This window comes from Capra hircus, chromosome 24 (assembly GCF_001704415.2).
Source record: "Capra hircus breed San Clemente chromosome 24, ASM170441v1, whole genome shotgun sequence".
NCBI lineage: Eukaryota > Metazoa > Chordata > Mammalia > Artiodactyla > Bovidae > Capra > Capra hircus.
In genome coordinates this window covers 52,532,639-52,559,600 of record NC_030831.1, presented here as the reverse complement: position 1 = coordinate 52,559,600, position 26,962 = coordinate 52,532,639, and the positions used below count along the sequence as shown (strand labels likewise).

Sequence of the window (26,962 nt, the reverse complement as noted above, 5' to 3'; positions counted from 1 at the left end):
GACTCTTTAAATGGTAAAAAGATTCCAGAGGAAAAAAATTTAAAGACTGATTTAAACAAGTTTTTCTTGTTGCTACAGGAGAAAGCAATTGAAATTCAAATATTAAAGCACTTTCTCTAAACTGCATGATTCAAATTAAGCTGGTTAAAAGAAACTGGGTAGATAACACAACATTTTGTTTGACTCGGTAGCTACCACATATGGGAATTATTTATTTGCAAGGAGACACAATGCCTTTGCCTATCTCAATTTAATGAACTTATCCGTGCCTCTGACATTTATTTAGATTCTTGCTATGCAAGCTTTCTTTAGAAGTATTTGATTTTAATGGTTCATTTTCAATCTAACATTTACAGTATTTCCATATTAACTAAACAACTTTACCATTACATCTGAGTTTAATGTCAGAAACCTTGTCATCTCAAATGACATTTAACTTTTCTGCTCAAGGACCTACTTTTTTCTACAGTTTCTCTTATTTATTTCTCCCAGATATTTTGGAAACTCTCATTTGATTTTTACCACTTTTGCTTGATAATAATTTTTGATAGCTTTCAGTTATATAACTGGAATAATTAGACTAAGCAGTGATATATCTGGATTTTAATCAATGAGCAAGGATTCAAAAACTGCATTCAACCCCTGTGTAACTAATCAACATAGACCAAGGACACATGTGGAGTATTGGGACTTTGCAATTTCACAGTAATAAGCATAGGAAGCATTTCAATGATAAGCATTCATAACATTATGGTGATATATTTTGAAGGGTACAAGGTAAACTCATTTCACTTACCCAAGACTGTGAGCTCTGCAGAAGCACTAATATTCTCATTTTTATATGTGACAACACAGGTGTAAGTTCCACTGTCATCATCTGTCACATTGGAGATAAGCAAGTTACTTCCACCCAATAAAGAATACTTTTTGGACCTGTAAGACAGAACGCATATGACATTAGAGAGTAGATACAAGGTATCTAAAGGTTTAAATGAACTCCATAAAAGCTCAAATTATAAAATCCAGGGCTGTTTCCTGGGAGCTTGATAATGGTGCATCTATTGATCAAAAATTCCTTCAAGGTAAACCACTCCCATTGGAAGACTGTAATCAAAGAAATGAAGCTGATTAAACTTGAAACTGGGGCTTCCCTCATAGCTCAGTGGGTAAAGAATCTGCCTGCAATGCAGGAGATCCTGGTTCAATTCCTGTGTTGGGAAGATCCACAGGAGAAGGGATAGGCTACCCACTCCAGAATTCTTGGGCTTCCCTGTGGCTCAGTTGGTAAAGAATCCACCTGCAATGTGGGAGACCTGGGTTCGATCCCTGGGTTGGGAAGATCCCTGGGTTGGGAAGATCCCTGGAGAAGGAAAAGGTTACCCACTCCTGGCCTGGAGAATTCCATGGACTGTATAGTCCATGGGGTCGCAAAGAGTCAGACACAACTGAGCAACTTTCACTCACTCACTCAAACTTGAAATTAATGTTAGTCCTGAAAAGAAACAAGACATAATTTGGCTTGATTCTCTCAGTTTTGGGTTTGAGAACGGCAGGTCCAGAGAAGTGATTCCTCCCAGTGGGGGTCCATGTCCTATGTCCTGACATCCAATTCAGTAATCTTTGTGCAAAGTTCCACGTCATACTGCACTGTGCATGCCTGGTCATATCTGAACACATCTTCACACGCTGAAGCTGCAACTAGATTCACTGCATGCGTCCGTACTCTCAGAAGGGTTGTGATACCGTACGATGCAGCGTTGTTACATAAAAAAATACTTCAGGCAGATGAAACTTACAGATGAACTTATTGCCTATGAACCTATTTTGCTATAAAATATGTGTTTAAAAGTACCACATCAAATCTCAAAATCAATAAAACTAATTTCTAAAATGAAAACCAATCCATTTTGATCAAAATGCTTCCAACTGCATTTCATTCTGTTAAGAGTTTTCTTTCTAACTAAGCCGTAATACTAACATCTGGTAACTTGGATCCAGCCAAGTTCTGTTTTATCTTGAATATCTATTATAGCTGGGACTCTCTATACCACCTCCTTAGATTCAGATCCTCCAAAGTACCTTCTCTGAAGGCTCTGTGGGTAGAAACCATCTCAAGGGCAACCCTGGCTTTCTAAATTTCCTTTTATAATTGATCTCATGGATTTTGGCTCTACCCAGGTGGTGATACAGTAGTGAAGAATCCTCCTGTCAATGCAGGAAAGTTAGGGTTCAGTTCCTGGATTGGGAAGATCCTCTGGAAGAGGAGTTAGCAACTCCAGTATTCTTGCTGGAAAATCCCATGGACAGAGGAGCCTGGCAGCCTACAGTCCACGGGGTCATAAAGAGTAGAATGTGACTTAGCAACTAAACAACAGAAAGTGTCTTTCATGTTCTGTCTAATGCCAAGAATGTGAAAAGACTGTTCAATTCTCATCTAAACCCCTATTATTAATAGAAACATATCAAATTAGAGAAAGTTAAACAGGAGCACATGCTTCATGAAAGTCTTGCATTTATCATACCTGAGTTGGATGACTTCCTCTCCTCGTAGCCAGGTAAAACTTGGGGGAGGATAGCCAGAAACACAGCACTCCAAGATAGCATCCTTTCCTTCAATGGCTACTACATTTGATGGTCTTTGCAGAAAATACAGCTGCCTGTGCAGTCCCGGATCTATGGGAGAAAACACAAGATCACATCTGTTATGATATTGAAAAGAAAAATGATATAGCTGGAACCATTTTTTTTTTTTTTTACAAAATGCTGTGACAAAGAGGAAGGAAAGAAAAATGTAAAGATGCCAATGAAACTTACAAAATAGACTCCTAGAAGTGTTTTTCCATGTCTAGTTTCTCAGATTATGATATTAAAATATTCTTGGCTGCTGATAACCCCATGGTAACACCATGGTAAAGGCAAAGGGAAAAAGCTTGAGACTATGGGTCACTCATGCAGGCCCTGTTGACTGATTGTCATTAAAGAACAAGACAGTATCAGCAACTTTCCTAAACATTGTCACCCAAAGCTCTTTGCTGTTTTCAGTTTGCCTGCCACTAATATCTATTCCAGGCTTCCCTGGTAGCTCAGTGGTAAAGAATCCACCTGACAATGCAGGAGATATGGGTTTGATCCCTGGGTTGGAAAGATCTGCTGAAGAAGGAAATGGCAACCCATTCCAGTAGTCTCGCCTAGAAAACTCCATGGATAGAAGGAGCTTGGAGGGCTCCAGACCACAGGGTCGCAAAAGAGTCAGACACAACTTAGTGACTAAATAACAACAACACAATACCCATTCCACTTCCATCTGCTTTGTTTATTGCTTCCGTGGCTTGGGATAGAAGATTAAAAATAATATGTTAGAACTGTGTCAAACAACTACTATACAAGATACTGAGAAATAGCTGTTGTCTTCAAGATCAAAGTTACACTAAAGTTGGTTTGTTTATTGTTATAACAATAAGTTTAGCTGTTTCTAACCCTTCTGTTTATTTTGAACAACTTTCCAAAGAGTGTGTTTGTCACTAGGGCTGAGATTTTGGACAAATGAGGAGCATACTCCTTAACACCCATCCTCCTGTTGTTCTGGCTATACAACATTACTCACAGCTACCAGCAGGTAACTGAAATGGTGTCTTTTTTAGTGAGGTATCCTTGTTTTACAAGGTATGTCTGTTCCTGCTGTATGAAGTGAATCAGCTGTATGTATACATATATCCCCTCCCTCGAGAACCACCCCCCATGCTTTTAAGACCACAGGGCACTGAGCTGAGCAATATGTGCACCCCATTTTCAACCTAAAGACTCATTCTACTCAGACTCATTTGATCCAAAAATTGCTAAGATGATATACCAAGTGAAATAGTCATGTGTGTGTGTGTGTGTGTGTGTGTGTGTATATATGTATATGTATATGTATATATATATATATATATATATATATATATATATATATATAGTCCTAAGCACAAGGTTCAAGACTGTCATGAAAGAGTTCTGTGAGAGTTAAGAGCTCCTCTTTCACCTACCAAATAAACTCCCCTCCAAACACCTGGGACACACCAACAACATTATTACCAGAAGGTGAACTTGGAGGAAATCTTCCCAGCCATGTAATATCCTCTGATCTGACCCGCTGAGTAAATTTCTGTTTCTTTAAGATGAAAAGCTGTATTTCCAGGTCCCCATTAAAACCCACATTTCTCTATGAAGGCTTAACTGTGGCTATTTACAAATTAATGAATTAAATAGAATTAGCATATAATCTTTCATTTTGCCAACCCAAAGCAAAATGTTGAAGCAAAGAAAATGAGGCAATGACATCTTCAAAACCAGGATTGGAGTGACAAGGAAATGTCAAAGGATGTTAAATTTAAATACGTTGTACTGGGGGCCATGGATTCCCAGGTGGCTAGGTGGTAAAGAATCCTCTTGACAATGCAGGAGTGACAAGAGACTCGGGTTCGATCCCTGAGTTGAGAAGATCCCCTAGAGGAGGAAATGGCAACCCACTCCAGTATTCCTGCTGGGAAAATCCCACTGACAGAGGAGCTGGAGGGCGACAGATCGTGGGGTTGCAAAGAGACACAACTGAGCATGCGCACACGCCCTGCGGGCCGGCGGTGACCAGGAAGAAGTGAGGTGGGCAGAGGTCTGCGACACAGGTCAACACTGCTGTTAAGTTCCCTTGACTGGACCCAACTCCACGTGAGCTGATCGCAGATGAATAAAAGAATACCAACTCTCTTGTTAATAGCTGGGAGAGTAATTGTCATCTAAAATATTCTTTGCGTGAAGAAAGAGAAATTCACACTTTCTTAGTCTTCTCACATCTGTTTCTGCTTGATACAGCAACAAAAATAAATACTCTTCACAATGAAAATATTGAAAGAATTTTCAAAACGTGTTAATCTTTATTAAACCAATATTCTAGATAAAACGTCACAATTGTTTTTCAAAATTGCTGGTGGTTTGTGTAATAATCCTGCTTGAAAGTGAATTTTCAAATCAAATGAAAATGTTTTGCAGGAGAAATGTTGCTTAAAAATAAAATCCCTGATGTGGAGAAAAGGGAACTCTCCTACATTGTTGGTGAGCACATAAATTGGTATACCCACTATGGAAAACAGTAGGAAGGTTTCTGAAAAAATGAAAAACAGACTTGTTATATGATCCAGCAATCCCACTCCTGGGCATATATCCAGACAAAACTATAATTCAAAAAGATATGTGCCATCCTATGTTCAGAGCAGCACTATTCACAATGGCCAAGACATGGAAACAAACTAAATGTCCAGCAACAGATGAATGGAAGAAATTGCGGCACAAATAGAAAATGGTAGGAATCGTCCTCAGCCATAAAAAGGAGATTTTTGACTTTATCTTAAAATACTGGCATCACTGGGCTCAGGGCCACAAAATCACCATCTGCTATTTTTAGGTGGAGCACATATATTCTAGGCTTCCCTGGTGGCTCAGTGGTAAAAATTCACTTGCAATGCAGAAGACACAGATTCAATTCCTGGGTAGAGAAGATCCTCTGGAGTAGGAAATGGCAGCCCACTTCAGTATGCTTGCTGGGAAATCCCATGGACAGAGGAGCCGGGTGGGCTACAGTCCATGGGGTCACAAGAGAGTCGGGTATGACTTAGCAACCAAACAACAACAAATACGTTCTAAATTACTCCAACCTCATGTGTTGTATGTGTAACCCTTATATTGACAATGTGTCACACATGACAATCTGTTACATATAACAACGTGTCACATATGACAATCTCATATGTGTTATATGTGTTACCCTTCATACATATGGAAATGTCAGTCTTTAGCAGAGAAATTTGGTTTCCTTTCCCCAAAGATGTTTCCCTGTAATTACTGAATCTGATAAATTCTAAGATTATGGAAGTACTACTCAAAGCCAAAACAGAAATAGTCTTTAATAGTAAATAGTTCATACGTCTTACAACATTGTTATAGATTAAATACGATCACAAACTGTTTAAGCTCCTCCAGTCCAGAGTTGAGGGTACAACTGCTATGGTTTAAATCTGGCCTGACCCTATATCTTGCTCTGACTATTTGACTGTGTTGGGAATTAAATTGACGAGCTCTGAACACAAGGCCTCAGGGGGCCTTACAAGTTTCTGACATGGCTCTTTCTGAACAACTATACTGGTCTTACCGACTGGAGGATGAGAAGGCACACAGAGGAAGACTGAGTTTTCCAGCCAAACACCAACACCAGCTAATAGACATGTGAGTGAGGCCATCTTAAACCTTCCACCTTGGTCAAAGGTGTCTGAGTGAATCAAAGTGAAACGAGCAGAGGAACAGCTGAGATAAACCCCAGAATTATAAGACATAATGGAGGTTACTACATTTTGGAGTGGTTTGTTATATAGAGCAGTAGACAATGGCACCCCACTCCAGTACTCTTGCCTGGAAAATCCCATGGACAGAGGGCCTGGTGGGCTGCAGTCCATGGGGTCGCTAAGAGTCGGACACGACTGAGGAACTTCACTTTCACTTTCATGCATTGGAGAAGGAAATGGCAACCCACTCCAGTGTTCTTGCCTGGACAATCCCAGGGATGGAGGAGCCTGGTGGGCTGCCGTCTGTGGGGTCGCACAGAGTCAGACACGAGTGAAGCGACTTAGCAGCAGCAGCAGCAGTAGATAACGAAAACACACACATGAAAACAAAACAAAAACTCAGCAATTTGAAATATTAAGTAACCTTTTGAGTGGTTGCTGTTTTTATTTTGACTTTTCTGGTTTTTATTTGTTTTCAGTATTAGGGTGATTCTGGCTATTTAAATAGACATGATTAAACTTGATGTACCCCTTATTTTTTCCCTTTGAATTATTATTTTAGAACATAAAGAAAATGTATTTAAGTTTTAAAGTGGGAAGAAAGGAGATACAGTTGCCAAGGTTATCTTTGTGTGATAAAACTGTGGGTGGTTATTCTTTCCATCTTTGGATTTTTCTGAGCTCTAAAATTTTTTTTTTATTAAGAACAATTTTTTTTTTTTTAGAGTAAGGAGTTATTTGAAACTCTGGTGTTGCAAAGTGGTTGAAAATTACATGAGGAACAAAGAAATTATAAAAGCTAATGACTAAAGCACAAGGCAAATACTTAAGAGAAAACGAAAATTCTCCTTCCAGGCTCAATAATGATACAGATGAAAAAGTCCTGAGCAGAGTGAACTTAAAATTCTAGGTCATGACTTTTGTTGTCTAAATTGATTTTAATTGAGTTATGATGGAATTAGTAATTACTCATAAAATTATTTTTGTTATTGCTATATGGGTATAGATTATTCAGACCCAAATGGAGTTATTCAGCTAATGAAATACGAAAAAAATCTAGTAGATTGAAAAAACATGATTTCACAAGGAAATGGCATATAATACCAGTCTGGAACATTCTATTTCATAAATTGGTGATATGTACACAAATGATCATTCTATTATTCTTCTTCAAACTGACATATATAATTTCATGTCCATGTAATATGTTTTAAGTTTTAAATTGGGAAGGAAATGCAAGGGTGAATTCGAGAAAATATATTTCTCAATAGCTTTCAAATCAAATCAGAAAAAAGCACTGATTTTTCTTCTAATGTAAATTTTTATATTATAAAATTCAAAAGCAGACATTTTCCATATGATACTCGTGGAAGCGAACGCACACATGGCACAACTGTGCTTTCTAAATGGATTATAAGCAGTCACAATTTGCCTGAACGAAAATCCAGTTTATCTTTTTCCTGTTGGGAGGCAAATGTTAGCCTGATTCTCTGATCTGATCTCATTGTCATGCTGGTGGAGGTACAGCTAATCCTCCTCAGAGGCCAACAGGAGGAACAGAAATAAGAAGAGAACAGTCATTACAGTGATACAGATCTCTGACACACACAGATTGCATTAAATTGTAGGAACACCTTATGGCAACATGCTGCTTTTACTTAGGCTTTTTATTCTTTCTTCCTCCCTCCCTCCTCCCTCCCTTCGTTCCTCTCTTTATAATTTTTTAAAAAGAAAAAATTGGCCTACTTTGTCTTAACCTAGTATCTGAGTTAGAGAGGACTGTAGACACAATCACCAGGAAAATGAATAAACCTGTAAACAATGGATCTCAAACTCTCTGGTCTCAGGAACCATTTGCATTCTTACAAATTATGGAGGCAACAAAGAGCTTCTGTTTACACAGGTTATAGCTCTAAACAGGTACAATATTAAAAATCAAAACAGATGAAAATATTTATTTGTTAACTATTTATTCAAATCTCACCAGAAGCAGTATATTAAAAAAAAAAAAAACTCTCTAAAGTAAAATTGAGAAGAGTGGTAGTACTTTATATTTCTGTACATGTGTAATGAGTGGCTTAAAGGAAAATGACTAGATTATTCTGTTACTTTCTGCATTTACTTTGTTCTGATATGTAGCTCTGGCTGAATTACATGCAAATAATATGACCTCAAATAGATATGTAGTTGGAAAAAGGAGGTGTATTTTTAACAGCTTTTCAGAGAACTGCAGATTTTATCCTTTAAGATGGCAACAAAACTCAATAAATAGTTTCCTGAAAGTTGTAATGTGAAATCTGACATCATATCAATAAACATTCTGTGCTGCATTATATAAAAATCCATCAGTCTACCTTGCATCTTGAACATATTTTTGTCCATGCTTAATCCTGCCACATCAATCAATGGTCATTTGGAATGGTACAGTGAATTAAACAGATCTTCCAAATGTTGACACATTTCATTATACAGTATCACAAAATCTCATTTGTTACTATCACAACCAATCCCATTAGAAAGGTCTTTTAATGTTGCAAAGCTGTCAAGATCCCAGTGGCAGATACAAGATTTCCAAATTTCTAATTTTAACTTAAAAGCTTGAATTTCATAGTTGGCAGCAAATGCTATTTTCCTCGCACTGACTGACTCACTTTTCTCATTTTTGAGAAAATGTCTAACTAGTACTCAAGTCTGAATAGCTACAGTTTTCCTGTTGATTGTCCTTTCAAGTAAAAATGATGTTCTGGAAAAAAAAAAAAAAGTAGCTAATTCATCTTGAATCTCAAATGATCACATAAGTTGTTTACTCCTCAAAGAAAACTCTGTACTTTCATAATCTTGAGTGTATTTTCCATCTTGACATCCAGAATATGAAAAACATATGCATTTAAGAATCAAGAATTAATAAAATTCATAATTTTTACTACTTCAAAGACATTCTTAGTCACTAAAGTAAAAAAATAGCCCCCAAACATATTAGGATTATTATTAAAAAAGGTTTGACCTTAAAGATCTTCTGACACCATCTTGAGAAACGCCAGGGATTCACAGACCATACTTTGAAGAACTGACAAAGCAACAGTCCGAATAAATCACCCAGTTTTCTTAGATGTTCAAGAAGCCCATTTCCTTTCAACATGGGGATAATTCTGCATCTTTCAGGTAGAAGTAGGAATAAGTTAAATATACTCCTCCTTTCCTCCTCTCCTTGTTCCCCATCCATCACCAACCATCAGTTAGGGAAGAGTGCAAAACTTAAGAATCTCCTATCACTGTCTTCCTATCACTGTCTAACTTGCAGTAGCAAGTTAAAAAGCATCTTGAAATATATAACCTGACATATTTAACTTACATTTCACATATTCAGAAAGAAGAGCTCAACTATCTTCAGAGCGCGTGCCCTAAAGGGACACGGAGCAAGTGCGCTAGTGAAAGTGAAGAGAGTATTTCCCATTTAAAGACATGTCCCCAAACGAAACAAAACAGGTTTCTACACAGGCTTCTATTAGCCCTTATACTGGCCAAATTTACTGAATCTGTTAGGCCAGCTAGAAGCTAGATTGGACTCTGCATTCACAGGTTTTCCCAAATGCTTTGGGGTCACATTATTTTGCATTCCTTCATGACCCATGACCAGGTTGAATATATAAATTATTAAACCTGGGATATGTTTCAGAATGAAAGGTAACTCTCTTTGTAATTATTCTAGGACATCAGGTATGATCAGGACTACCCAGGGCAAACTGGAAAGCAAGCTTACCCTGTAATGACAATGATTTATTTATTTTTCCCAATGAGGCCATTTTCCTAAACTACTCTTTAGGAATATTGACACTTAGCTTAGATGGCAGAATCTAAACAATAATTGAGGCATAGAGAAATTTAATGATGGACTGTTGGCATCTGTGTCAGCAAGAAAAGGAATACCGGCTTTTACAACTTAATGACTGTCTTCCTCAGAATAACTACTCCTTGCTTTTAATTGTTATGCTTTCTGAATGTAAAACCTCCCACCCCCCATTGTATACTCTTGTTTTCCTTATTAAATTCCTGCTTCACCAGAATGTAAACCACTTTTCCAGCTGGAAATAAAAGGGCACTGCAGGCTATCATAGGATATTCGCTTTGATTTCTTCCCAGGCATAAGAGTTACAAATTGATTTAACTTCACAGCGCTAGTTTCCTGTGTCCATATCCTCAGTTTCAAGCTCACCTACTGTCCACCTGCTGCCTCCTTAGCCATCCCCCATCGAGTTCTGCTTCAGGAAATTCAGCAGCCACTATGCGTTTTCAAATGTAAGTAGGTGCATTAAAACGTGTGTGCATTTGTGATCACTCAAGTCAGATCCAGCTCTTTGCAACGTCATGGACTGTAGCCCGCCAGACTCCTCTGTCCAGGGGATTTTCCAGGCAAGAGTACTGGAGTGGGTTGCCATGCCCTCCTCCAGGGGATCTTCCTGACCCAGGGATCAAACCTGTGTCTCCTGCATTGGCAGGTGGATTCTTTACCACTGAGCCATGTGGCAAGTACTGCCCTAATATGTGCTTTGAGCCAGAAAGTCCATTACACTCCTCCTAACTCTGTCGTTTCATGCTTGATTTCTTTGCGAGTATTGTTAAAGAACAGTTCTGTATGTTTTCCTTGCTGTTGAAGTTAGTTTAGTACGTTTAGTATGTTCTCCTTGCTGTTGAAGTTCTTTGACTGTGTGTCTGCTTTCATCGCTGGTTTTGATTTCTTGTCTCACCCTGTTGTCTGCTTAGTCATCGTCAATCCAGACCCCGCCCCCCCACCCCGGAGGCTGTAGTTTACCCGTCCATCTCCCCTCCCCCATCCCCCCACTTGCTCTGGTCATAGCCGTGCTGTGGTCCACAGCGTGTTTGCCCTTAGTCGGGTTTATGCTTTGTCTTCATGTCTCATTAAATGGTGTTTTTCCCCCATAGCAGTAAGTTGAATTGGTGTATCACTATGCAGTTATAGGAGAAGGCAATGGCAACCCACTCCAGTACTCTTGCCTGGAAAATCCCACAGATGGAGGAACCTGGGTGTCTGCAGTCCATGGGGTCACACAGAGTCGGACACGACTGGAGTGACTTAGTAGTAGCAACTCTGTATTTAGTATGTCTTTCATTAAAAATCAGCCTAATTCACATGAATCAAAGGAATCAAAACTAATTTAGTAAAAAAAAAAAAAACAAACCAGCTTCTAGTTTAAGATGGTGGAGTAGAAAAGATGTGTGCTCATCTCCTGTGAAAGCATCAAAGTCACAACTAGTTGTTGAACAATCAACTGCAGGAGAATGATGGAAACTGCCAAAAAAAGATATCCCGAGTCCAAAGGTCAAGAAGTAGCTGCAGCAAGACCGTAGGAAGAGCACAATCATGACAAAATCAAACCCCATACCCGCCAGGTGGGTCATCCACAAACTCAAGAACAATAAGACCAAAAGAGTTCTCCCACTGCTGTGCAGGTTTGGAACCCCACGTTAGGCTTCCCAATCTGGGGACCTGACAAAGGGCCTGGGAATCTTCAGGGAAAATGACCCTGAAGCCCATCTGGATCTGATTACAAGACTTCCACAGGACTGGGGGAAACAGACTCCAATCTTGGAGACCACCCCCCTCAAAAAAAAAAGAAAAGAAAAAACAACAACTCCATCAGGCAGAAAGCCAAGGAGCTTTGAAGAGAGGGAAAAGGGAGCCATTTCTTAGAAGCTCTAGGATTCTGTTACTTTCTTTCCTCATTTATACACCAATGCATTACTAAAAATGGCATTCTCTCTCTGTAAATACTCCTACATCTGTTCATATTTCCTCTTTTCTTCTCCATGTACACACACACACATTTCTATTTGTAGTTAGAGCTTGGAAGAAGAAACAGAGTGTCTATTCTTATCATTGGCATGTGGATATAGCCCTTCTGTCTCACAGGCAAAATCTGAGTCTATCAGTTTCATTTTATAGCACATCTGAAGGAAGTTATTTTTCTTTTATAGAAAGATTTTTTTTTTAATTTTACAGCTGACAGTAGCATCACAGAAAACAAATGTTGCCATTATGATGTGTCAAAGTTAGTTTAGGGAACCCAGAAATCTTCATAATTTATATAAATGCATAATGCAGCACTTAAAACTTTGCAGAAAAGTAATTTGTTATTCTAACTTTTTTTTCTTATAAAGAACCAACCAAAAGTATTTGAAATATTTCCTATTTGGCCAATGTTGAATCAGCAAAGTTATACTCTTAATGAAAGAGTGTCTTTCTAATAGGACTGAAGAAGACAACGAGTTTCATTAATTTTTTGTGACTTCTGAACTTAGAGGCTATGTTTTGCTTCCATACATCCTTAGAGAAAGCCTCTTGTTTAGGTTAGGGGAGACTACCTGATCCAGGGCTGCTAAGTGTCATATTCCTAGTAAATGCAGAGCTGACCATATGTCAGCCCAGCAGACGCTTAGGAAAAGACAAGCTCTCTCCTTTCAAGAAATAAGTATTCCTCATGGTGGCAAACACTCTCGAGCACATCGTTTTTGCTTTTAACCTTATGTGAAACAATAACCTTTCAGGGAATGAAAGTTAAGATTAGAATATATAATCAATAAAGACAGAAAAACTAGTGGATTTTGTGAAGGAGAGATCACTAGTGACATTAGGATGAAACAAGAAAAATGTCTTAGACGCCCCCCCCACACCACCCCAGTATTCCAAGGACTTTCAACCTGGACCCTGTTGATTACCCCAGGTACTTATTAACAAATTCAAAAACCAAATGGATATTGTCTACTCAAGGTCTTACATATGCAATAGTAAGTCAGCTTCAACTTACTGATATTTGAGACTTTGTTGCATCTGAATGGGATTTCATCAACTCTGTGAAACACTGGTCATCTTAGTTATCCTGCATTGGTTTCAAGACCTAGTAACTAATATATGAATAACCAATTCATATAATATAACATGATTGTCCCCTGGTTTCTGTGCTCTTCCCAGCTCAGGCTCTGGGCAGGATAAAGTTATCATCTGGGGTTGGAGGCAAATCACATGAACTTTATTGACTAAATAGGCAGTACACAATAAAAATTATCAGATTTTCTTTCAGTCAGGTTTCTATGCAAAAATAAACTGACTTAAAACTTGTTTTTAAAGTCAGTGTAGTAGAACACTATCCTATTTTATGAGATCGTTTTTTGGCCTGTACTTGTTATGTTTTAGCATTGGCTTTAAAGTTTTTAATCATTAGAATTTGTCTAGAAAATTTCTACTCTTAAACATTACAATCATAAAGGCAGAGTTGGGGATGAATGTGCATATAATAATAAAAATGATTTCTGGCAGTGAGAAGGTTTGGAAAGGCTGATCTCCTGCAACCTCTTCACAGATAAAGAAAACAAGAATTTTAGAGGATTAAACTAATTGGTAATAACTAATAAAGAACACATACCAAGAAGTCTTATCCATCTGCTAAACCTTATTTCTAAGTCAGTGCCTTTTGTAATATTTCATATAGCCAAAGAAATGATGCAGATAAGGATTCAAATCACGTATCAATGAGTTACTAGTGAGGAAATAGGTATGGGATACTCTGATTTATAATAGATGTGTAAAGGAAATGCAGAAAGAGACTACTATGGATAAGGTGCACAAACCATGTGCAATTAACTACCGGTAGGTTAATGAATGTTCAGATATCCAGAATCTAAGTCAAGCAAATTATTATCAGAAAGATAATCTTGACATGAGAATCAAAATCTTTAAAGTTGGAATTTCTAGGATGCAAAGTAATCATGGTAGTAACTAAGGGTTTGGCAATTCCAGGCATTGCACTTAGCCAATAAAATTTAAGCTTCATAACCACCCTGTGAAATGTACGATGTTACTTTCTACATTTAGGAAGGTTAATAAACGTAGATTAGATTACGCAATTTGCTCTAATTGCACAGCCAGCAAGTGGGGAAACCGAGACTTGTACTTTCATGTCAGGTTCCCTGCTTGTTTTACAACTTTTATATAATAATAGTTCAAACTGGGAATTTTAAATATTCATTGATTAATCAGTAGTAATTCAATGTGAACCTAATCCATTGAAATATATATGATATCCCACATACTAACTCCTTCATATAATCTGGATTATATCTGGTATAATACTTAGGAAACACAAACTTCACACGGTTAAGAAATAATATGGCCTATTTTGCTCTTTTTAAAATTAATTTATTTTAATTGGAGGCTAATTACTTTACAATATTGTGGTGGTTTTTGCCCATTGACATGAATCAGCCATGGGTGTACCTGTGTTCCCCATCCTGAAAACCCCTCCTACCTCCCTCCCCATCCCATCCCATCCCTCTGGGTTGTCCCAGTGCACCAGCCCTGAGCACCCTGTCTCATGCATCGAACTTGGACGCTGATCTATCTGATGTATGGTAATATACATGTTTCAATACTATTCTCTCAAATCATCCCAACCTTGCCTTCTCCCAAGAGTTCAAAAGTCTGTTCTTTATATCTGTCTCTTTTGCTGTCTCATGTATAGGGTCTTTCTAAAGACATTACCATCTTTCTAAATTCTATATATATGCGTTAATATACTGTATTGGTATTTTTCTTTCTGACTTACTTCACTCTGTATAATCAGCTCTGGTTTCATCCACCTCATTAGAACTGATTCAAATGTGTTCTTTTTAATAGCTGAGTAATACTCCACTGTGTATATGTACCACAACTTTCTTATCCATTCATCTGCCCATGGACATCTAGGTTGCTCCCATGTCCTAGCTATTGTAAACAGGGCTGCAAAGAACACTGCTCTTTTCTAAGCAGATATAAAAGAGAAGCATAAGAAATTATTTTACCCTGTTTATAGCATGGCTTAGGGAATAGTTTTATTCAAAAGTAGCCTAAAAAAAGAGAGCAAACAATGGGAAAATCCTTCCACACAGGGAAAAACATTAAGTATGATCCAAAACTATCAGGTATTACATTAATGTGATGTGTTCTTCACTTCCATGCTTGTTTTCCTAAGTGTGTGTTTCTGCCATGAAATTCATAACTCAAAAACCTTTGAGCATTCCCAATCACCAATAAAGTGAATAGTATCAAGTCTAACTTCCTAGACATGGGATTCAAGGTTCTTCATAAGGTGGGTTCAGCTTCTAACTCCATATTTATCATCTGCTATTATCATTCTACAAACGGTTACCTCCTGATGATCTAGAACAGTAATCATCTCTATGAAGACCTTGCAAATTTTCCACCTAGAATTGATGTATTCCTTGTCTGCATTGACTTGAAACTAGAGAGGTTTACCTAAATTTACCATCCCTTGTGTTATGTTAGTCATATGGCTATTTGAATTAACTGTCTGGTTCAATCGTAAATCTCAAAACAAAGAACATGTCTTCTTTGATTTCCTCTACAGACCATTTTTTTGTAGAAATTATACAGCTAAATGGTAGCAAAGTGTAATTAACTTTGAAATATAGGTAGCATTTAATCAGACTACAAAGTTTAATGTACCTATCAGTTAATAATAAATTTTTCTTGATGAACAAATTCTGAAACTCTTTTAAAACTCCCCAAGCATGGTTTTCCTTCTAAGTAATATGCCTTTTGGAATGGTTTGTATTAAAATTTATTCCAATAAAAATAAATATTATAGAGAAAAATCACTCAAAGTATATTTTAGTCCAATTTATTCCATTAAAAGCCAATGTCTCTAATTATACAGATATTTAGTTCAAGTCTACACAGGACCTAGAGTCATCTAATTATAGTTAAACGAATGAACAACAGACTGAATAACCAATTGATCAATTCAATTAGGTCATTAAGAAAACTGAAATCAGAGTTCCAGGGTAGAGGCCAGTTATTTTAGTCAACCTAGTGCCCAAAGATTTATAATTCAGCAATTCAATCTACTGTTTGGCACTCAGACATGATGAAATCTGAATAAAATGAACTTGACGATCTTAATGGCTGCTTCAAGCTCTCCTGTGTTCACCATCATAGACAATGAGACATTTTAAACCATTTCAACTCTTCCTTAGTATTTTGTTATAAATATTTCCCCCAAAAAATTCTTTAACAGAACTCACTGTTAAAAATGTACGATTCCTCTTAATTTTGTGTCTTAAAACATTAATCGACAGATTAAATGAGTTACCTTTTCTCTCTTTAAATGAAAGAAATAATTACTCATTTAACCCTGAAAATATACAACGTTATGGGAAAATTTCTTTTTAAACTCTGTAATCTGATTTGAGCCACAGTAACACCAATACCTTGCCCCTAATATCAGGAAAAGTGCTGCTACCTAGCTTCAACTGAGAACGATGCCATACTGCCCTCTTAAGTTACATCCAGTAAGTCTCAAGAGACCTGTCATTAATATCCCCCCATCCAGCTGCCCTTCTCAACCCCTTCTGATATCATTTTAGGAGCAGTTTTGATCAATTCTCTCCAGAATTAATGCTGCACATTCCACTACATCCTTCTTCCTGCGGTTTATCACCCTTGCTTCCAGCTTTTCCAGCAACACCTCCTATGCCTCATGGCCCAGTTAAACCAAATGAAGGCAGTTCCCCATTGAAAAACTTCTCTCTCTTCTCTCGGTTTTGCTGACCCTCCTGTAATCTTCTCTGCCTACCTACTGCTTTTTCTTCAAGATTGGTACATTGGTGTTTCTTCTATAACTCATGGCACTCTATTTCTTCTTCCAAAACACTGTCTACTTGCTTTGTCTGATTCTCCTACTAGACAATAATTTTTGGGCCATTATCTTTCAACTCTGTATCCCTAGCGACCTGTGTGATGGCAAGTACAGAAGATTCACTCAAAAGTTTATTGAACAAAGTATTTGTGTAGTGAATAAACTTCAACTGCTTGCTGAAACACAGTATTTCAAAATAATTCATTAATTCTTAAAATATAAATTTTATGCATCTTAGTTACTTGGTGATATTAGATACCTGATACATAGAAGTGACAATCAGAAATGTATTCTAATTTGAATAAGGATATAGAATTGTATGCTTTTTTAAACTTTTTTATTACTATTTTTTACTTTACAATATTGTATTGGTTTTGCCACACATCAACATGAATCCACCACGGGTGTACACATGTTCCCAATCCCAAATCCGCCTCCCACCTGCCCCCCTACACCACCATCTCTCCGGGTCATCCCAGTGCACCAGCCCCAAGCGTCCTGCACCCTGCATCGAACCTAGACTGGTGATTTGTTTCTTATATGATATTATACATGTTTCAATGCCATTCTCTCAAATCATCCCACCCTCTCCCTCACCCACAGAGTCCAAAAGACTGTTCTATACATCTGTGTCTCTTTTGCTGTCTCACATACAGGGTTATTGTTACCATCTTTCTAAATTCCATATATATGCATTAGTATACTGTATTGGTGTTTTCCTTTCTAGCTTGCTTCACTCTGTATAATAGTCTCCAGTTTCATCCACCTCATTAGAACTGATCCAAATCTATTCTTTTTAATGGCTGAGTAACACTCCATTGTGTATATGTACCAAAGCTTTCTTATCTATTCATCTGCTGATGGACATCTAGGTTGCTTCCATGTCCTGGCTATTATACACAGTGCTGCGATGAACACTGGGGTACACGTGTGTCTTTCAATTCTGGTTTCCTCGGTGTGTATGCCCAGTAGTGGGATTGCTGGGTCATAAGGCAGTTCTGTTTGCAGTTTTTTAAGGAATCTCCACACTGTTCTCCATAGTGGCTGTACTAGTTTGCATTCCCACCAACAGTGTAAGAGGGTTCCCTTTTCTCCACACCCTCTCCAGCATTTATTGCTGTAGACTTTTGGATCACAGCCATTCTGACTGGCGTGAAATGGTACCTCATTGTGATTTTGATTTTGGATTTAGAAATGGATAACTCTCCACACACATCACAAAATGAAAATACTCTATGAATTGTGGTAAAAAACAAGTGTTGAATCAAGCTGCAAAACTTCAAATTAGAATTTTAAACTAAATCATAAATAGATGTATTCATTCATCAACATAATATTTAAATGACTGTGGAAAAATTCATTTTTTAAATAGTGGTACCAATACAGGTTACATTAATGCTTCTACGTCATGTTACTAATACAATAGGCTTCTATTTTAACTGAGTTTATGTTACCCTATTAAATGTGCATTTGTATAGAGAATGGACACTATATCTATGCAATTATGACTTCCTCAAATTGGAACTTCTAGAAAGTAGAAATTGATTCAGAAAGCATTGGCATCATTTTAAAAATGAGAAAAATCACAAAGGCAACTAAAAGAAGCTGAAATTGAGCATTCATCCATTTATTCATACTCTCACTCAATTTTGTACTTGCAATAGATTTGGCCTCTAAACCAACTTGCAATCTTGGGGATAAATGGGACAAACATGGCCCTTCAACAGATTCTTTATGGAATCAATAGTACAGAAGACAGGTTTAATCAAGTATGCTAATAGCACAGGTCTGTTTGGTACCTCAGCTCATAAATCCTTTGTGGAATTTTTATTTGAATTCATAAAACTTGCAGAAATATACATATTAGATATAATACTTTTTTTAAAATGGTAGGTTTTATCCAGGTAAGAAATACCTGTACACCTCCAAAGTACACTTATGCATTCTTGACTTTAGCTAGATAACACTATGAAATTCAGTTTTAAATAAATCCCCATGGATTATAATGCAAATGTGTTTCACAAGGTGAACAAATAAATGTAAACAGCGATTTGATGATTATGTCTCTATGTCTTTCAAAAGTTTCCCTTTCAGATTTAATATTTAATTAGTCCAACTTTATCCCTTAACACCACTAGAAAACAGACTTTTTGGTCATATTAAGATACTCAAACATATTCTTGCCAATTTCCCACGTGGCTTACCTGGGTTTCTCATCTGATTGACCGAGATGCATTATTTAGGCTATGTGAATATAAATATTTAAATTTTTTGTGTATCTAATGGCTGCCTAAATAAATGCATACACGTGCTGGGAATAAACACTACATTTACAGTGTCACTGGTGGTTATTGACACAATTAAATCAATATCCCTGTGACAAAGAGTCCACAAAAGAGTTAGAAGAGGTTTTAGAGACGTCCTTACTAAAGTCTTGGAAACTTTCAATCGAGTTACCAGTTTGCATTTGGAATGACATATGGATGTTACCCTCTACTTAGCTGAGTGACTTGTAATAATTACACCCAGGATGTTGAGACAGAGCCAAAGTCAGTGCTTTGACAGCAAATCTGTCACAATTACTTAAGTGTTGCCTTTTTCCTGAGTCTCACATGAGTCTAAGCAAATCCCAGAAATAAAATTAAATGAGAAAGCAGATATTACTGGGCTGGCCAAAAAGTTCATTTGGGATGTTACAAAATATCCAAAAAAACTTTTTGGCCAACCCAACACATCCCTAAGAAGATAGCAGCTATTAGACAGGATCTTAAAAAATGTCCATTCCAATCATCGATTATTTAGGAAAGAAAAATGAGGCCAGAGTCTTAAGGATTTTGCAGGGAAGAGAGAGGGAGATAAGAGATGGAGAGAAACAGCTTTCTTTATCATCTCAGTCACACTGGATTGCAGCTACATCTATGTCCAGAACTCAAAAAGTCCAGGCTCTGTGTCAGTCTTAGTTGTTTCTGGATCCTTAGTACTTAGCGCAATGCTTCTCAGAAATGAGTGTATATATGGATGAGCACACGAATGTTCAGTGTTAACTTGGGGAAGGCTCTTAACCTTGCTAAACCTCACCTTCATCCTCTGCAAACAGGGATAAAGGTAACTACTTCTTAGACTATTACCAAAGGAAATTTTAAAAATAATAATGTTTAGCAATGGACTTTGCACAAAGCAGCGCTTGTTAAGTATTAATGTAATGAGTGAATGAAGTCAATCATAACGAAAATATCCGTTTCTCTGGAAAGCTCTACCACAAGACATGAAAAGGTGAGAAAAGCTTTTGGCATATCCTTTTCTAATGCACAGTTAGAGAAGAAGGAAAATATAAAACTAAACTCAGTGCAGAGCTTAAACATAACTTCCAAGTACGTGTTCAAGGAAAAATTATTCAAACTACTCTAGAAAATAATTCTGAAGAGAGTAAAGAACACTGCAATACCTGATAAGAGTCTGACTTCTGCTTCATTTCCTGTCCTTGAGCTGGCTGGATTCCGGGCTAAGCATCGATAGATCCCAATGTCCCCCGGTTGAAGTCGACTGATTTGCAAGGCTCCGGAGGGCAAGACCACCACCCGGGAGTCACCAGGGACGGGAGTCAGGTCCTGCTGGTTTTTCTGCCAGTGTATGGTTGGCATCGGCTCCCCAATGACTTCACACTTGAGTAACACTGTGTCGCCCATGAAAGCAGTGATAGATTCTGTCTGGGAGAGGAACCTCAGCGGTCCTAGGAGAAACACAAGGAATGAAGAATACATCTTTCAGATGAGTCACAATCATCCCCAAATAAGATAATCACACCTGTATTCTTGATAGAAAACCAAGATAAAAGTACTTTGGTCACATGATGCACAGAGTTGACCCACTGGAAAAGACCCTGATCCTGGGAAAGATGGAGGGCAGGAGGAAAAGGGGGCAACAGAGGATGAGATGATTGGATGGCATCACCGACTCAATGGACATGAGTTTAAGAAAACTGGGAGTTGGTGATGGATAGGGAAGCGTGGCGTGCTGCAGTCCATAGGGTTGCAAAAAGCTGGACACGACTGAGTGAGTGAACAACAAAAGCAGTTTCAAGAAAGATGGGCCATATTAACCACCAATCATAGTAACAGAGAACAGTCTTTCACAGATTGACTGCTTAAGATAAATGATCATCAGAATTTATCAGTTATGCTGTGGCAGAATGAAAAAAATCTTTAAGTAGGAATTAGACTTTTTAAAATATCTAGCCTGTCTGGGCCCCCTATTCCATGTGAGTCTTCCAGTAACTTGTTTCATTTCTTTGGGCTATAAAATGGGATAACAGTAAATTCAGCTCATACAACTACTGCGATGTTCATTTGAAATAACATGTAAAAAGACACATAGATAATTAAGCAAATGTAGGGAAAAAACAAAAAATAAATAAATAAAAACTGACCACTCCTGAGCATAAAGCATGATGAGAGAAGCCTCCTCCACCATGGTGTTGTATATAAAAAGGTAGAAGATATTTGGAGCCTGCCATCTTGAACCTCCTTCTGTGAATAGATGGATTACTTGTGACCCTAATGCTTTGACCATGAAAGGATTTCTTTATGATTGCAAACATATTTGAATGAATTTTGTCACCACTGATGGATCCTGGCAGTTTTACTCTCTAGAGTTAATTTGAATTAACAATTTTAATTTCTTGATTTATGGTCATCATAGTTATATTCTACTTTTTAAAAAAAGTTTTACTGGGGTTGGTTTCATTGTAAGTGCATTTCACAATAAGATTTGATTCATTCATCAGTTTGGGTTTCATGTCAAGTTTTTCTGCTCATATTTATATTACTGTAATTTTTATTTTATAGATTTATTTTAACTAGGCCAAAATTTCCTAGGTCTTGGTTTAAATTTTGTAAGGAAACTTTCTACCAACGTTTAGTCAATAACAAATTCTAATGTGTTCAGTGTGAAATACTGTTAATTTTATTTGGGGGTATATTAATTCTTACAAACCTAACTCTCCAGGTAATCTGATAGAAGTTTTGCTGGGGTGAAAAGTGTGAAGGGAAAACAGCCTAGGTTCAAACATCATGATTTAACATGGGAGATAATCAGGAATGCTGTGGAGAAGTCTCATATTCTAGGTTAGGGTAATATTTCATGTCCCTTTCAGAGATTATTCTTTTGAGCCACAAGATAGCTGAATTCATGAAAAAGGAAATCATAGCAATATCATATTCAGAATAGATAAAGGTTGCCAAAGATGGTATGCTACTTTTTATACTCACACTCATAAACAGACCTACAGACCTGGAGATGTGACATTATGGTTTAGCAAGAGCAATTCATTCTAGACCACACAGAAATGGTAACTGATGCACATGTTAATTTATCAATTGAAATTTATTCTACACATAGGTACTAAAATTACTCATCTGGAGTCTGTATCCACAGAGCTATGAGTTCGTCTCAGCAGTGCAGATGTTTCTACAGTGCGAGCCAAGCTTATGCTAAATTTTCTCCTTATTTGGCTAACTGGAACTAATCTAACTATGCTGTATCCACTACTGAATGAAGACTAAAAGAAATCTGTTAACTTGTGCCCTGCCTTATTGTTCCAAGCCCAGTTTCCAAGCCGTTTGTAGTGTAGAATCTCGGGCACATTCAAAAGAAGGGGCCTTAATCTACTACTGATTAGCTTCAATATGGATTTAAAGCGTGTACCTGAACAGAGAATGGTTTAAATGCACTACATTTAGCAAATCTGCAATGAGATGTGGCCAGATGTCATGACGGTTACATGGGGTCAAGATATTTTTCAAACACGTTTCTGACTTGTTTATTTGATAACGTTCTTCTTGGTGTCCATCCCTAGCATTTTACTTTATAGTTAAGGAAACATAGCTTGGGAATAATTTACCCACACCTATGAGTTACACATTTTATACAAAGTAGATAAGAATAAAACATTTGTGATCAGCTGACAGAATATCTGGATACTTTCATATATTCATATATATGGTCCTGTACCAGTTCACACACACTGGATAAAATTCTAAACATGTATTTTATATCTGAATGTCTGTGGTATTCAAAAACTTCACTTGCAGAGTTCTAGACTTGGAATGAAACATAAATTGAAACAGTAATTCAAACTGTACTCAATAGATGATTCCTTTATATAAATTTCATCTAGCCCAAAGACTCATAGATGAGGCATGAGACTGTATACGAATATAATTAGGCTTAATGGAATTGGCTACTATTGCGCATGCTTATTCACTATGCAGTCTATGGTGATTTCAGATCTTAATAAACAGAGGGTCGGGGATCGACTCTAACTTAAAGTTTAATGAAATGATGTTGGAAAACCTCAAATAGTGGATTACTTGACATAGTGAGAAAATATAAACATGATTTGTATCTTTTCCTTTTTATTTCTACAAAAGAAACCCCACATATCAAAAAGCAATTCTAAGTTTACGAGGTTCTATATGGCTTGAATTAGAGCTCACAATATTGTGCTACCTTTGCGCACTCACATCTCACGGCAGTGTAACAAACCAGCAACAGTATTAAAAGAAGAAGTTATAGCCTATCAACTTAGCACTATATTTTCAAGGCACAAGTACAAGCACCTAGTTATAAACACTAAACTCACTGCAATTTATAAGGATGAAATATAGTATTTTCATAAGTCATTTAATGCTCTAATTCAATATAAAGACATAGGTATAATTTTAATTATATCCTTATGAAAAACAGTTACCTGCTCATGAAGAGCCTTTTCATGGAAAAAGCGTGGTTCAACTCATTGGATCACATTTGACTAACTGTAAGCATAATGGGGGTCTTCCCTGGTGGCTTAGTAGTAAAGAATCTGCCTGCCAATGCAAGAGATGCAGGTTTGATCCCTGGGTTGGAAAGATCCCTTGGAGAAGGAAATGGCAACCCACTCCAGCATTCTTGTCTGGAGAATCGACAGAGAAGCCTGGTAGGCTACAGTCCATAGGGTTGCAAAGAGCAAGACATTTCTTAGCAACTAAACAACAACAATCATAGCAAGAATGGTATTCCTATCACTACCCTTTTCTCACCTAAATCCATCCTAAACTTAGTCAAAAGATTAGTGTTTCTAAATCACCAGAAGTTTTGGTTTCACTCAGAAACTCTAAAATTCCATTTTCTAGTATTGTCTTAGACAAATATCCTGTTACCCAAGAATCCATGCAGTGTTCCTTCCAGGCTCATCTTACACGCCTGCAAAAGAATATTCAGATCTATTGACCAGTTCTAGACCTGGCTCCTTCTTGATGGTATTTCCCATGGTATTTCCTCTAAAGAGGTATACCTTCTCCCCTAACATCTACCTAACAAAACTGTAGTCCTTCTTAGAGTACTAAGTCAAAAAATCCTCTTTTCCTTAATCTTACTTACTGGAAATATCTCTCAATCCTTTAATTTTTAAAGGACATACAGACAGTGTGACAGTTGATGGTATAAATAAAAGGATGATCAGTATTTACATGTTTGTATATGTGTTTTTCAGCCCACAGAGCATAGCAAATATCTACTGAAAAAATATAGATATTTACTGAGGTTCTGTGTCTATGTAGACTACTGCAAGACTGCAAATTTTGATAATTGCATTTGAGTGCTGGTTTATCACTTTCTAACCTACTCTGTGGCAGTTTGGGACAGCAAATAATATACCTGGGTGCCAGATTACCTGGGGTCACTTCTGTGGTTCATCATTTAGCCAGATCTTGGCTTATTAAAAAAAAAACAGAAAACAGAACAGACAATTCAACATAAATAGCAACTGATCATCTCTAACCGTTAAGAGGATGGTTTTTGACTTGGCATCAACCAACTGGGTTGAATTCTTGGATGGGGCTTCTGGTAATTTTAAAAACCAAGTGGAACCTCCCTCTTCTCTCTGAGAATGTCCCACTTTTGGCCAAGAATAGACAGCATTGTTATTTTTATTTTTAAATTGTTGCTCCTTTCCTCCATTTGACATCAGTCTGTAAATGAAGAAACAATACCAAAACAAAACAATATCAAAATGAAAAATCCAAAGAACAGAAAACCCTAAATAAACCCTCCAAGTTGGCCTCAGGGTCTACATTTCACAAGAACCATCAACTCAACCTTCACACAGTGTGACTCATTGGAGAACTATTAGATTCAGATCAATCACACAGGAAACAAGTTTTATCATTGATCCTATTCTGTTCCTTCATTAACTACCTTCTTTACTTCTCACAACAGCTCTTCAAGTAACTGTCGCTACCTTACAGATGGAACTTGGAAGCAAACTCATTCAAATGTTTACATTATGTACAACTGTTTAAAGAAAGTTTTGTTCTGAATGATACTCTTTAAAATATCCTTTTTTCCCAAGCTAAGTGAAAATGTCCCCAAAAGAGTTTCTTTTATATAACAGTACCTCCTGGCTCCTGAAGCCCCAAGTATCAGCATAATACTTGTAAACTTCTTTTAGTAAGTACACTCTGCCCCAGATTGAATTCTTACAAACTTCAGCCTGAAGAATTTTGCAATTAAAAATAGCACAGGAACCTATGGTTGGTGTTTCTACGGAAGCCTCTCACAGTTAGCCTTGGGGGAAGGCTGTTTGCAAGAATGAAATGTAGTCAAAGTTCCTATCTTCTTGGTTAGCCTGGCCCAGGATTCTAAGACAATTTTATATCTACGAATACCTGGGCTTGTCAGAGAAGTCTCATCACAGCTAACTGACAGGTTTACATATTACCTGCACCTCTGTATATTAACAAAGATCAGCATCTGTTAGTGAGGAGGACAGTTCAGGAACCATAATAAGGAGAGAACACACTGTTTATACATATGGACAAGTCAGGCACGTATATGTGGTGACTCCATTTTATTCCTTGTGATATGATAAGGAATGATAAACACAGACACTGATAACTCAGATTTTATAAGCTCCTAATAATAAAAGTGCCTGTGTTTCAATATTAGGAATTTTATTGATGTCAACTATCCTAATTACATTTGTATAGGAAGCATTAACAGAGAAGGCAATGGCACCCCACTCCAGTACTCTTGCCTGGAAAATCCCATGGAGGGAAGAGCCTGGTGGGCTGCAATCCGTGGGTCACTAAGAGTCAGATACGACTGAGCGACTTCACTTTAACTTTTCACTTCCATGCATTGGAGAAGGAAATGGCAACCCACTCCAGTGTTCTTGCCTGGAGAATCCCAGGGACGGGGGAGCCTGGTGGGCTGCCGTCTATGGGGTCGCACAGAGTCGGACACGACTGAAGTGACTTAGCAGCAGCAGCAGCAGGAAGCATTAAATGTTAGCAAGAGATATATAGCCATTATGAGTGTAACAAGGAGAAATGGGCTGTTTATTTCAGTTTCTAAAAGGATCCTTCCTAATTCTCTAAAGCTAATTTTAACACTAAAACGATTCATTAAGTACCTATTTATATAGGTTACTTTGTTAAATGTTGCCCAAGGCCTGATAAACAGCCATAACTACAATTTTTTTTCTAGAACATTTACTAACTATGCTAAGACTTAATTACCTGATATTTAATAGTGCCAACATAGTACCAGAATTCTCATGTCCTCAGAGGGGCCTTCCCCAAATCTAGACAGAATTATTCCTATGTGCCTCCTTTCCAACATTCACTTCAGTTATAATTTATTAACTGTGGAATTAATTTAATAGCCATCTTCCCAGCTAATCTGTAAATTCCAGATAAGTAGAGCTGGTTCTATTTTATTCTGTACTCTGAACACTTAGCCCGGTGCCTGGCATATCATTATCCATCAGTATATGTTGAATGAAAAGATATGTATGATGGATTAGGGAAATATCCCAGACTCTTATACATTGGGAAATGTAGGAAGAAGAGCATAAAGAGAGGGAGAAAATAAAGATTTCTTCACGGAACGTGAAAAAGGGTTGAA

At 37.4% G+C, this 26,962-nt stretch overlaps 1 protein-coding gene across 1 annotated transcript in view; it reads right to left on the bottom strand.

Annotated features, from left to right (window-relative positions):
• LOC108633777 (netrin receptor DCC-like) overlaps positions 789-26,962 on the bottom strand; it is a 207,963-nt gene continuing 181,789 nt past the window's right edge. The window contains exons 3-5 of the mRNA XM_018039359.1: positions 20,466-20,750; positions 2,523-2,673; positions 789-933 (exon numbers count right to left, since the gene is read on the bottom strand). Coding sequence (XP_017894848.1) covers positions 789-933; positions 2,523-2,673; positions 20,466-20,750 — 581 coding nt within the window. The remainder of the gene's footprint in view (positions 934-2,522; positions 2,674-20,465; positions 20,751-26,962) is intronic.